The 14,588-nt window shown below is 34.9% G+C and overlaps 1 protein-coding gene across 1 annotated transcript; it reads left to right on the top strand.

Annotated features, from left to right (window-relative positions):
- Positions 1-808: 808 nt before the first annotated feature.
- Positions 809-13,795, top strand: si:ch211-250g4.3 (trichohyalin). Its single transcript, XM_060865658.1, has 4 exons — positions 809-954; positions 1,448-1,517; positions 2,152-2,400; positions 2,555-13,795. The coding sequence occupies exons 2-4, from the start codon at positions 1,496-1,498 to the stop codon at positions 12,973-12,975; spliced, it is 10,692 nt and encodes a 3,563-aa protein (XP_060721641.1). The 5' UTR covers positions 809-954; positions 1,448-1,495; the 3' UTR covers positions 12,976-13,795.
- The last annotated feature ends 793 nt before the right edge of the window (positions 13,796-14,588 follow it).

Raw genomic sequence — 14,588 nt, forward strand, 5'->3', positions numbered from 1 at the left:
CCACCATGTTCCCACTGCTGGGCCCCTGAGCAAGGCCCTTAACCCTCAATTGCTCAGTTGTATAAACTGAGATAAAATGTAATTTGCTCCGGATAAGGGTGTCTGCTAAATGCTGTAAATGAATGTATAGTATGTGTCCAATCTACAGTCTGGTGCAGGTCAAATTTAGGTATTTACAGACTCGAACAATTCAAACATCTAGCCTGAACAATACAAAACACTTATTTAAAAAGTATGTCGTTTTTGAAAATTCATATGGCCTACACGCTGACAGGAAATATTAAACAGTGATACGTGCAACATTCAACTTGCATTTTTATTATGTAGACTATCTGATGTGAGCTAACTGACGTGTCTAAACTAATTCCATCAACTTTCATTTCAAATCTATATGAGAGTTCATTTTGGAACAAGTGCCTTTTTTGAAGCCGGTTATTATAACAATCAGAATATAAAGACACTATTTACATTTACATTTACATTTACAGCGTTTGGCAGACGGTCTTATCCACAGTGACGTACCAAAGTGTTATTTCCACTATATGTTTTTTATTATTAAGACATTTAATATTTTTAAACATTAAAACATAAAAACCCATGTAGTCAAGACATTAAAATTGGTAGTAAAATTTGTGATAGATCAATCATATGTGCAGTAAAACCTACAGTAAGCTGCAGTATGCTGTAGTGGGCATTATGGTATTACGTCATATCAGGGCATGTCCCCTTTATCAGAGAAAAACAGACTGATGTAAAACACACACACACACACACACACACACACACACACACACACACACACACACACACACACACACACACACTCCAAATTATTTGTAGAGCAAGGCAAGAAGTTGCTTGTTTACCACCATGGCTCAACCACCAGATCACTGAAGTTTGCAGAATTAATTTAATCAAACGATTAATTTGAATTATAATCCACCAATTTCTAAGGTAGGCATTAAAATATTTGATTTGTTTAATATTTTAAAATGTTTAAAACTTCAAATTGTATTTTTAACTAAAATGTATTTCTAAATGTTTATATAGAATGTTTTTAGCCAACACAGGACTATAACTTAAGCAAAATTCTACATTTTGAAATCATAATAATTATTTAATCATAAGTGAAAAAAATGATAAAATGCCTAATACTTAGAAACTATATAGAATCATTCTGTACATGTTAAGTAGAAAAACAAAACAAAAAAAACTTTCTCTTGATGCCCAAATGTGCTAATATAACAACTGAAATGATTTGTCAGATGAACTGTATTTTGAATCACAAAACATTTGCCTTTAGGTCAGTTACATTATGTTTGTAGTGGTGTTAGTAAAGCATATAGTTTAATAATTGCAGTAATTTAATTAAATGAATAAATAGTAATTTAATAACTGAACTTTATATTTTGTAATAACAATTACATTTCTCTTTATGGAAAACCAGGTCAGACATTACATGGGCACCTGATCACCAGGAGCCTTATCTTAAGCCATGGGAGAATCCAGAGACTATGGTAAAGTGTAAACCTATAAACTAATCTAAACATATAGTTTGCAATCTGTCTAACTCTATTTACAGTTTTGTACATTCAACACAACAATAATCTTTATTAAATAGTCTCTTGGGTGTAAATTCAATGTACACAAAACAAAACAAAAAAATATCACCTTTTATATTCAGTTTTGAGTTAGTGACACCTAGTGTTTACATTAGACATTGCACCTTAAACAATTTTATAATAAAGTGCCAGCTTTCTTTCTTTCTTTCTTTCTTTCTTTCTTTCTTTCTTTCTTTCTTTCTTTTTCTATTTTACTAGTAATTTTGTAAACTTCTACTTCTACACTATTATACATGCAATAATTTTCCTTGTAAAAACAGTTACTGAAAACTAATATATTTGTTCTACTAAGGCATAAACATATGACCAGGTTGAAAAATCATGAAAGAATGGTTCAGACGATTCCGTGGTATATAATGCCTTTTTGCCCAGATGGCGAATGTAATTCCCAGTTTGTACATTTCTAAATGTTGTAGTATTGTCATACTGAAATGCACTCACTGTCTAATGGCAGCTTTTTTTTTTTTTTAACAGTATAATAATTAAATCCTTCCCTTGTAATATTTTAACTGAATTTACTGCCCTATAGTTGGAGATTTCCTCACTGAATTTAAGCAAGAAATCATTGTACGAGCAAGACAAGTCAGCGACATCACAGAGGCGGTCATCTGCCAAAGTCTGATTCATGACAGAACAGTTTGTCAAATCCAAGATGCTCCTACTGAGCAGGAGGTGATGAGGCTTCTCTTTGAGGCCCTAGAAAGATCATCTTCTCAGCACAGAGCGTCCTTCCACCTGATACTTAGAATGACTGAACCTGAGCTAATTCAAGAGTTAGGTGAGGTTTTTAAAGTTAACCATTTTCATCTTTCATCAGTAACATTATAAGTGACATTCATCAGCATTAGAATATTGTCATATAAAACATATTAGCTACTTGTAAAACACAAAAAATAAATAATAAATAGTCAATTGAAATTTTTCTTCAATAGAAAGGAGACAACGAAACACCAAGTGCACTCAGACTGAACAGGATCTATCATATGGTGAGAAAAAAGAGGAAGACAGCAAGAGCAAACACAGAGCTGACTCACAGATAAAGAAAGATTCACTAGCGAGAAGGAGACTCGTAAAGATGGAGCAGGACATAAACCGTGAAAAGCACATACTTGAGCAAATAAGAGCTAACCTGCAAAGAGAGAGAAATGTTCTAGAAAACAAACATGTTGAATTTGTCAAAGAGAGAGAAAAAGCAAAACAAGAAATTGAGAAAAGCAGGGAAAAGTTAAAACTTGAGGCAGATCGGCTAAACCAACTGACAGCTGAAATGCTTAAAGAGAAAGTACTCATGGAGAACCGATATAACGAGACATTTAGGGAAAGTCAGATGTTTTATAGGAACAAAGAAGAGTTGAATAAAAACATAGAAATGATGAGGAATGAAATAAAGCAAATGCAAGACATGAAAACTATATTAATGGGACAGAAAGAGGATGTGGAGGCCAAACTAGAGAAGGCAGTAAAGGAAATTCATGAACTTGAACAGCTGAGGATAGACCTTCAGAGACAAAATGAGGAAATAGAAAACAAATTCATACAGACAAAGAGCAATATGGATGAAATTGAACGGAAGAAGGCTGAAATACTAAAACAAAAAGAGGATGCTGAAAACAAAATGCGACTTGTGAAAACAGAGGCAGAAAAAATGCAACGGATCAAGGAGGAAATACAACAACAAAGAAAAGAATTAGAAGAAAGGATGCAGTGGGCAAAACGTGAGATGGAAGAGATGGAACTTATGAAAAAAGAGATGGACAGAAGAAGAAAACAGCTTGATCAAATGATGAAACAGACAACTAGGAGAAAGAGTGAAATAGACAGAATTGGAGCAGAAATGGAGAAAGAACGATTGGAAATTGAACACAAAAGGGATGAAGTACAAAAAGCAAGAGAAGACTTCCAGATCTGGGTTGAAAAAAACAGTCTACCCATGGAAGAAAAAGAAGGAATAAATGCTAAGATTGTTAACCTCATTTATCAAATTGAAAGAACCAGAGAAATTGTATGGGATGCAACATTTAATATGGAAAATAGAATGTCAGAAAGCCAACTAGGAGCAGTAGAAGTAAATAAGATGAAATGTGAAATGCAGAGACTCGTAGTAGAAATTGAATATGTTAGAGAAATGTTACAATGGCTTAAAAAAGAGACTGAGCAAAGCAAGGAGGTCCTTAAGAAGGAGAAGGAAGAGATAAGAATGTTAAAGCTCGAGATCCAACGAAGAAGAAGAGAACTTGAAAAGAAAGAAGAAAAGATTATGAGAGAACGAGGTGACTTAGAAATCATGAATGCCAAGATACAGCAACAAAGGAAAGAATTGTCAGAAACTTTGGAAGAAATACAAAAAAATAAAACATGGATGCAGTCAGCGGACAATGTGCAAAGAAACATGGATGAAACAGAGAGAAACAATCTAAGGGAAATGATGGAGGAAAGAAGTAAACTTGGCATGATGAGAATGGAACTTGAATCTCAAATACACGAAATGGAAGAAAACAGGAAGGCAATAAAACAGAAGAATGTGAAACTTGATCAGTTGATAAAAGACACAGATATGAAGAAAAAAGAAATAGAGAAGAACAGCCTCTTAAATCATAATATGAGAAATGAGTTAGAAGCAAGCAAGGCAAAATTAAATGCTGAAAAAGAAGTTATCATCCTTGAAAAAGAAGAGATACAGACTGAGAGAAAAAGCTTGGAGCAGTCAAGGGAATCTATGCAGAGTGAAATGCAGGACTTGAAGAATGCTTTGGAAAAAGCCAAAATGGACATACAAAATCTAGATGAAATTAAGACACGTTTAGAAAAAGAAAAATTCAGAGTCAGTGTCGATAGCACAAGTCAAGGGACTCATGCCTTGAATAAGATGGTTACTGAGATAGCAAAGCAAAAAGAAGATATTGAGACAGATAAAGCCCTTCTTGAAAAAGAGAAAAATAATCTGAACAAGAAGTGGTTGGACTTGCAGAAAAGAGAGGAGGATTTACAACAGCAAATATCAATTCAAAGAGAAAAAGAGGACAGTAATTGTATAGAAGTAGAAGAACGGAGAAATTCACTGGAAAAAGAAATTGATAAGCTCAAGCAGCAAAAAAATGAGGCAGAAAAAGAAAGGGAGGACATAATGAAGGAAAGAAAAGAACTTAATACTATCAAAGAGCAAATTATTCAAGAGAGACAAGAAATGGAGGAAATCAAAAAGAAGATAGTAACAGACAAAGAACTACTCAACCAAAGACAGACAGAAATTCAACAACAAAAAAAAATTGTGGAGGACAATATGAAAGAAATTATTGAGGATAGATGTAATCTGGATAAGATGAAAATGGAATCTGAAGCACAGATACGAAAAATGGACATTGTTAGGGAGAAGATGAAGCAGGAGAGAAAAGAACTTGATCAGTTGATGAACTACTTGCAAATAGAAAAACAGAATACTGAAAAGGATATGTCCTTAAACAACAATTTGAGAAATGAGTTAGAAGAAATGAAGACAAAGCTAAATGCCGAACAAGAAGTTATCGCCCTGGAAAAACAAAAAATAGAGAATGAGAGAAAAAGATTTAAGTTGTCAGAGGCAACTATGCAGAGAGAAATCGAGGACATGGAGAATGCTTTGGAAAAGGTCAGAGAACTAGAACAAGAAGAAAAGCAATATGGTATTCATGTTGAAGAAATAAATCAGAAGAAGAATGACTTGGAATTGATAACTGCAGCAACATCGGAACAAAATTCTGATAAGAAAAATAAAGATATGAAAACTAATTTAAAGAAAGAGAAGGCAATGAAGGAAATGCTTAAAGACGAACAGCTGAAGGCAGACAAGAATGATGAGATTGAGAACAAAATTGTAGAAACTAAGAGCAAGACCATTAAAACTGAGCAGCTGAAGACTGAGATACTGAATGATGTTGAAGAAAAAATGCATCTTGTAAAAATAGAGAGGGAAACGACACAACAGGTCAAGGAGGAAATTCAACAACAAAGAAATGAACTGGAGGAAAGGACACAGAAGATGAAACGAGAGATAGCAGAAATGGAACTTGTAAAAAATGAGATAGAAAAGAAGAGAAAGGATCTTAACCAAAAGATGAAGCAAGTAACAAGGAAAAAATATGAGCTAGACCAAATAAGGGAGGAAATCCAAAAAGAAAAAAAAGAAATGGAAAGCCAAAGGGTAAAAGCTGAGAAGCAGAGATTTGAGATAGAATGTGTTAAAGCTGAAATACAAAGGACAAAAGAGGAATTTGAGAAGAGCGTTGAAGTCACTTCAGACATGGAACAAACAGAGGAGGTAAGTGCTGAAATTGTCAGACTTTTTGACCTAATTGAACGAACTAGAGAAATTGTACGGGGCACCAAGATTCACTTTGAAAATAAAATGGCAGAAAACCAACGAGTAACAGTAGAGGAAAATACTCAAAAAGCAGAAATAGAGAGACTTGTTTCAGAAATTGAAAATATTAGAAGGATGTTACAACAATTAAAATTCGAAATGGAGCAAAACCAGGAGGTCCTTAGGAGAGAAAAGGAAGAGATGAAAATGTTAAAAACAAAAATGCAGCGAAGAAAGAGAGACCTTGAAAACAAAGCAGAGCAGAATATGAGAGAACGAGGTGACTTAGAAATGATGCATGCCAAAATAATGGAAAAAAATTTAGAATTAAAGCTAACATTGGAAGAAATAAAAAAAAATAAAGTAAATCAAGTAAGACAAGATGAACAAAAAGAACTGAATGAAAGAGAAAGTGGCAAAAAGAAAGAAAGCAAAGTACTTGACAAACTACAAAAGGAACAGGCAGAAAAAGAAAGGGAAGACCTAGAGAAGAATTGGCAAGAACTTGAATCAGTGAAAAAGCAAATGGCAGAAGAGAGGAATGAAATGGAGGAAATTAAAAAGAAGATACAAACCGATAAAGAACTACTTGACCAAAGGGAGACAGAAATGAATGAACAAAAGCAAATTCTGGAAGATAATTTGAAAGAAATAATGCGAGATAGGACAAATCTGGAAAAGTTGAAAATGGAACTTGATCTACAGAAACAAGAAATAGAAAACACTGTCAGAGAGAAGATGAAGCAAGAGAAAGAAGAGCTTGATAATATCATGAAAGAAATAAGCATCAAGGAGCAAGATGTTGAAGAGCAAATGTCTGTGATCAACAATTTGAGAATTGAGCTAGAAAAAATGAAGCTGAAACTGAATGGGGACCAAGAAGCTATATCTCTTGAAAAGCAAGAGTTAGAGAATGAGAAACACAGATTTGACCAATTAAAGTCATCTATGCAGAGTGAAATGCAGGACATGAAGAATGCTTTGGAAACAGCCAAGATGGATGTAATGAATCTGGATGAAATAAAAACAAGGCTGGAGCAGGAAAGAGAAGAATGTAGGATTATTGTTGAAGACGCAAAGCAACAGAAGGATGCCTTGGAGAAGATGGGTTCTGAAATCGCAAAGCAACAGCAAGACATAGAGGCTAACCAAGCTCTTCTAGAAAAAGACAGAAATGATCTTGAAAAGAAATCTCTGGATTGGCAAGAAAAACAGGAGGAGATGCAGTTGCAAATCAAACATCAAAGAGAAAAAGAGGACAGTGAAAAACTGGTATTGGAGCAACAGAGAAATGAACTGGATAAAGAAATCTGTAAGATCAAGCAACAAAAAGAACAGGCAGAAAAAGAAAGGGAAGACCTAGAGAAAAATTGGCAAGAACTTGACTCAGTGAAAGAGCAAATGGCAGAAGAGAGGAATAAAATGGAGGAAATTAAAAAGAAGATACAAACCGATAAAGAACTACTTGACCAAAGGGAGACAGAAATGAATGAACAAAAGCAAATTCTGGAAGATAATTTGAAAGACATAATGCGAGATAGGACAAATCTGGAAAAGATGAAAGTGGAACTTGGTCTACAGAAACAAGAAATAGAAAACACTGTCAGAGAGAAGATGAAGCAAGAGAAAGAAGAGCTTGATAAGATCATGAAAGAAATAACCATCAAGGAGCAAGATGTTGAACAGCAAATGTCTGTGATCAACAATTTGAGAATTGAGCTAGAAAAAATGAAGCTGAAACTGAATGGGGACCAAGAAGCTATATCTCTTGAAAAGCAAGAGTTAGAGAATGAGAAACACAGATTTGACCAATTAAAGTCATCTATGCAGAGTGAAATGCAGAACATGAAGAAAGCTTTGGAAACAGCCAGGATGGATGTAATGAATCTGGATGAAATAAAAACAAGGCTGGAGCAAGAAAGAGAAGAATGTAGGATTATTGTTGAAGATGCAAAGCAACAGAAGGATGCCTTGGAGAAGATGGGTTCTGAAATCGCAAAGCAACAGCAAGACATAGAGGCTAACCAAGCTCTTCTAGAAAAAGACAGAAATGATCTTGAAAAGAAATCTCTGGATTGGCAAGAAAAACAGGAGGAGATGCAGTTGCAAATCAAACATCAAAGAGAAAAAGAGGACAGTGAAAAACTGGTATTGGAGCAACAGAGAAATGAACTGGAAAAAGAAATCTGTAAGATCAAGCAACAAAAAGAACAGGCAGAAAAAGAAAGGGAAGACCTAGAGAAGAATTGGCAAGAACTTGACTCAGTGAAAGAGCAAATGGCAGAAGAGAGGAATGAAATGGAGGAAATTAAAAAGAAGATACAAACCGATAAAGAACTACTTGACCAAAGGGAGACAGAAATGAATGAACAAAAGCAAATTCTGGAAGATAATTTGAAAGACATAATGCGAGATAGGACAAATCTGGAAAAGATGAAAGTGGAACTTGATCTACAGAAACAAGAAATAGAAAACACTGTCAGAGAGAAGATGAAGCAAGAGAAAGAAGAGCTTGATAATATCATGAAAGAAATAAGCATCAAGGAGCAAGATGTTGAAGAGCAAATGTCTGTGATCAACAATTTGAGAATTGAGCTAGAAAAAATGAAGCTGAAACTGAATGGGGACCAAGAAGCTATATCTCTTGAAAAGCAAGAGTTAGAGAATGAGAAACACAGATTTGACCAATTAAAGTCATCTATGCAGAGTGAAATGCAGAACATGAAGAATGCTTTGGAAACAGCCAAGATGGATGTAATGAATCTGGATGAAACAAAAACAAGGCTGGAGCAAGAAAGAGAAGAATGTAGGATTATTGTTGAAGATGCAAAGCAACAGAAGGATGCCTTGGAGAAGATGGGTTCTGAAATCGCAAAGCAACAGCAAGACATAGAGGCTAACCAAGCTCTTCTAGAAAAAGACAGAAATGATCTTGAAAAGAAATCTCTGGATTGGCAAGAAAAACAGGAGGAGATGCAGTTGCAAATCAAACATCAAAGAGAAAAAGAGGACAGTGAAAAACTGGTATTGGAGCAACAGAGAAATGAACTGGAAAAAGAAATCTGTAAGATCAAGCAACAAAAAGAACAGGCAGAAAAAGAAAGGGAAGACCTAGAGAAGAATTGGCAAGAACTTGACTCAGTGAAAGAGCAAATGGCAGAAGAGAGGAATAAAATGGAGGAAATTAAAAAGAAGATACAAACCGATAAAGAACTACTTGACCAAAGGGAGACAGAAATGAATGAACAAAAGCAAATTCTGGAAGATAATTTGAAAGACATAATGCGAGATAGGACAAATCTGGAAAAGATGAAAGTGGAACTTGATCTACAGAAACAAGAAATAGAAAACACTGTCAGAGAGAAGATGAAGCAAGAGAAAGAAGAGCTTGATAAGATCATGAAAGAAATAACCATCAAGGAGCAAGATGTTGAACAGCAAATGTCTGTGATCAACAATTTGAGAATTGAGCTAGAAAAAATGAAGCTGAAACTGAATGGGGACCAAGAAGCTATATCTCTTGAAAAGCAAGAGTTAGAGAATGAGAAACACAGATTTGACCAATTAAAGTCATCTATGCAGAGTGAAATGCAGAACATGAAGAATGCTTTGGAAACAGCCAAGATGGATGTAATGAATCTGGATGAAACAAAAACAAGGCTGGAGCAGGAAAGAGAAGAATGTAGGATTATTGTTGAAGACGCAAAGCAACAGAAGGATGCCTTGGAGAAGATGGGTTCTGAAATCGCAAAGCAACAGCAAGACATAGAGGCTAACCAAGCTCTTCTAGAAAAAGACAGAAATGATCTTGAAAAGAAATCTCTGGATTTGCAAGAAAAACAGGAGGAGTTGCAGTTGCAAATCAAACATCAAAGAGAAAAAGAGGACAGTGAAAAACTGGTATTGGAGCAACAGAGAAATGAACTGGAAAAAGAAATCAGTAAGATCAAGCAACAAAAAGAACAGGCAGAAAAAGAAAGGGAAGACCTAGAGAAGAATTGGCAAGAACTTGAATCAGTGAAAGAGCAAATGGCAGAAGAGAGGAATGAAATGGAGGAAATTAAAAAGAAGATACAAACCGATAAAGAACTACTTGACCAAAGGGAGACAGAAATGAATGAACAAAAGCAAATTCTGGAAGATAATTTGAAAGAAATAATGCGGGATAGGACAAATCTGGAAAAGATGAAAATGGAACTTGGTCTACAGAAACAAGAAATAGAAAACACTGTCAGAGAGAAGATGAAGCAAGAGAAAGAAGAGCTTGATAAGATCATGAAAGAAATAACCATCAAGGAGCAAGATGTTGAAGAGCAAATGTCTGTGATCAACAATTTGAGAATTGAGCTAGAAAAAATGAAGCTGAAACTGAATGGGGACCAAGAAGCTATATCTCTTGAAAAGCAAGAGTTAGAGAATGAGAAACACAGATTTGACCAATTAAAGTCATCTATGCAGAGTGAAATGCAGAACATGAAGAATGCTTTGGAAACAGCCAAGATGGATGTAATGAATCTGGATGAAACAAAAACAAGGCTGGAGCAAGAAAGAGAAGAATGTAGGATTATTGTTGAAGACGCAAAGCAACAGAAGGATGCCTTGGAGAAGATGGGTTCTGAAATCGCAAAGCAACAGCAAGACATAGAGGCTAACCAAGCTCTTCTAGAAAAAGACAGAAATGATCTTGAAAAGAAATCTCTGGATTGGCAAGAAAAACAGGAGGAGATGCAGTTGCAAATCAAACATCAAAGAGAAAAAGAGGACAGTGAAAAACTGGTATTGGAGCAACAGAGAAATGAACTGGATAAAGAAATCTGTAAGATCAAGCAACAAAAAGAACAGGCAGAAAAAGAAAGGGAAGACCTAGAGAAGAATTGGCAAGAACTTGACTCAGTGAAAGAGCAAATGGCAGAAGAGAGGAATAAAATGGAGGAAATTAAAAAGAAGATACAAACCGATAAAGAACTACTTGACCAAAGGGAGACAGAAATGAATGAACAAAAGCAAATTCTGGAAGATAATTTGAAAGAAATAATGCGGGATAGGACAAATCTGGAAAAGATGAAAATGGAACTTGGTCTACAGAAACAAGAAATAGAAAACACTGTCAGAGAGAAGATGAAGCAAGAGAAAGAAGAGCTTGATAATATCATGAAAGAAATAAGCATCAAGGAGCAAGATGTTGAAGAGCAAATGTCTGTGATCAACAATTTGAGAATTGAGCTAGAAAAAATGAAGCTGAAACTGAATGGGGACCAAGAAGCTATAGCTCTTGAAAAGCAAGAGTTAGAGAATGAGAAACACAGATTTGACCAATTAAAGTCATCTATGCAGAGTGAAATGCAGGACATGAAGAATGCTTTGGAAACAGCCAAGATGGATGTAATGAATCTGGATGAAATAAAAACAAGGCTGGAGCAGGAAAGAGAAGAATGTAGGATTATTGTTGAAGACGCAAAGCAACAGAAGGATGCCTTGGAGAAGATGGGTTCTGAAATCGCAAAGCAACAGCAAGACATAGAGGCTAACCAAGCTCTTCTAGAAAAAGACAGAAATGATCTTGAAAAGAAATCTCTGGATTTGCAAAGAAGACAGCAGGAGTTGGAAATGCAAATCAGACATCAAAGAGAAAAAGAGGACAGTGAAAAACTGGTAATGGAGCAACAGAGAAATGAAAAGAAAAAGGAAGAGAAACTCATGGAAAAATCTATTAAAAAGGGGATGATGCCAGAAACACTCATCCTGGAACACCACAATGAAAGGGAGGGATTGAATGTTATCAGTGAAGAGAATAGCAAAAAACAAAAATTCCTTGAAGATGAATCACTAAGGCAACATCACACCACAAAGAATGCTATGAATGAGATTACATCAGAAAATAATGAAATAGATCAAATGAAAGTGCAAATACAGGGACAAAAAAATGACCTAGATAATGTCTTAAAAAAGCAGCAACAAGAATTTGAGATCAGGGAGCTTGACATTGAGACGGAAAAGGCATCTATTGAGAAGATGAAAGCCGACTTGGCAAGGCTGGCCAAGGAAATGAATGCTGAGAAAGATGAGCTGAGAATCAAGAAGGACATTCTTGAGTGTTGGGAGGCAGAGCTATTGAAGCAGAGATTTGAGACTGAGACAATGAAGAACACTCTGGAAACTGAAAAAGTTCAGCTTGAGAGAGCACGTTCTGACATACAACAGTGCCAGAATCACATGGACAGAATATTGGAAGCCACCAAGAAAACAAAAGACAAGCAAAAAGACAAAATCATACAGTGCAAACTGGAAATGCATATGAAAGATACAGAAACCATGACAGAGCCTACTACTGAACACAAAGTCACGGAGATAAAGACAACTGCTTCTCAGACGGATGCTCTGAGTGACAAAAAAGTAATTGATGAAATAAGCAGAACAATAGAGAACATGGAGAAAGATCTACAGAAAAGATTACAAGAAATTCACAAAAATGAAATAAAGAAAGTTGGACTACAGAAAGGAAAAATTGAGCAGGAGCTGATGAAAGATTTGTTTCATAATGAACGAGAAACGGATGGGCAGAAAATCATGGAGAAAGAACAACAAATCATTTTGTTAAAGGAATGCATGCTTTTAGAGATTAGTCAATTGAAGAGCAAGAGAAAAGATTCAAACACCAAATACCTACAAAGGATGGAGGATCTCATCAATGAAACATCCACAATTAAAGACAAAATCAGGAATATGACAGATAAAGCAGTACAAACAGTGACAAAGGAGAGACAGACAAAAGAATTGGAGGCATGGTCTGACAAACAGGTAGAAGGAATTCAGACAGAAGGACTAATGGAGCTTGCTAGCCCTTCTGTTCATATGCTGAGTGATGACAGGAATGAGAGACTAAGAAAGGCTCCAGAGGAAGCACAAACTACAAATGTATTACAAAGACGGGGGCTACTGCGATGGATCAGGCGGTGCTGCTGCTACTGTTGCCCAAGTGAAATTAAACAAGAAGAACAAAACATTTTAGATTCTTGAAGTCAAACACGCATTGTTCTAAAAATACAAATATGAAACAAAGCCTTCTACAATTTTACTTCCATATAATGTTGGCTTCAGTTGTATGAAATTACTGTGGTAGCTGCAAGAGAAGCCAAAATGGAGTGACACTCCACAAGTGTATACAGTAGGTGATATAGTTTTTCACTGAATGTGAGACAAATTTGTTGCACTTATTGTTATGATTACTATACATTAATAATCATCTAAATCATATTGTAATTATCCATTTATGCTTTTTACTGATTAAATGATTACCAGCCATTTTTCCATATTTTATCAGATTTTCTGGATGCATGCTTGTGTGATATCTGATACAAATATTCAACTAATCTGCTATTTTTTATTATTTGCTGTTTGAATTAACTTTTGATTCTGATCTGATGTATTATTATAACACAGTGCTGGAATAGTTAAAAACATTTGTCATAGCTCCCTGTGCAACAAGGTTAAAGGTAAAATGCACATATCCTGTACATCTTGCAAGTGTTTGTGGATGTCACACAACAACTGGTTTGGAAATGGTGTTGCACGGTTAATGGAGGAGGATTGTGAAGAAAAAGATTCAAAAGAATCATGATTTCCTTAAAATATGCAGTCTATATATTTGCAAATTTAGATTGGAATATGGATGATGTTGCAAACTTACCTCAACTTATCTTAAATGCAGTGAGCTGTGAAATGTTAATTAGTTCACCAGATAAAAAAATAAAAATGAAATTAACATAGAAACTAGTTAACAGTAAATTTGTATCCATCTACATATATTTCAATAAATGTAGCCTTTTGAATTCATAAATTGCTCTTTGTGGTTTGTTACGAGTGTGATTAATTATACAATAACAGTTGCTGAATAGTGAACTGTTCATAAATAACTCATAAATTAAGTGACAGTATTGGCATTGACTGTTTCTGCTGTGGAGAATCTTTCCAGATTTATGTACAAATTACTTACCCAAACATTGTATAAGGCTTACCAGATCAGATGATTTGCAATGTGCATAAACTATTAAATGTAACGTTAATGTTAACTGATAATGTTATACATATTTTTTTAGTTCGGAATTTATATCTTTATTCTTTTGTAGCTGTCTAAGTTCCTTAAATTGTGCTGTCACTACAGTGCTTACTGCTTGCAGAGCATATAAACACAAGATGGCAGCAATGTACAGTATCAGTAAATATGTCCTTTAGTAAGCTGTAAGCATTTCAAACAATCCCAACCAAGAAAACATCATGATTGATTCAAATCCCAATATTCATGTCATTAAGATGTTCAGTATCTAGACATTTCAGTATCTGAACATTTAGCTACTGTATTTTCAAGCATGTGAACATGAAAAACATTTAAAATGAACCAACATCTTTTAATAGTCTGTTTTAAATGGTAAAGTTTTGGTTCAAGACAGCTACAAAATCTTTGAAAGTGATATTAGAAATAGATTTTTTTATTTTATGAAATTATTGTCATATGTGAGATAAAGGAAACGTTCTAAAAACCATCCTAGATTACCACAAAGATTCTGAAAGTTATTTAAATGTTTCTAGAATCTTCTTCAAACCATCCCATTACTCTGTAGTTTCAACAAAAC

The sequence above is a fragment of the Tachysurus vachellii genome, chromosome 3 (assembly GCF_030014155.1).
Source record: "Tachysurus vachellii isolate PV-2020 chromosome 3, HZAU_Pvac_v1, whole genome shotgun sequence".
NCBI classification, from domain to species: Eukaryota; Metazoa; Chordata; class Actinopteri; order Siluriformes; family Bagridae; genus Tachysurus; species Tachysurus vachellii.

Bases quoted from the DNA above. Each gene is read 5' to 3' on its own strand.
- si:ch211-250g4.3 (XM_060865658.1), top strand. From the start codon at position 1,496: ATGGGAGAATCCAGAGACTATG. The intron at 1,518-2,151 runs GTAAAGTGTAAA...ACTGCCCTATAG, and splicing joins GGGAGAATCCAGAGACTATG to TTGGAGATTTCCTCACTGAA. The intron at 2,401-2,554 runs GTGAGGTTTTTA...TTTCTTCAATAG, and splicing joins TGAGCTAATTCAAGAGTTAG to AAAGGAGACAACGAAACACC.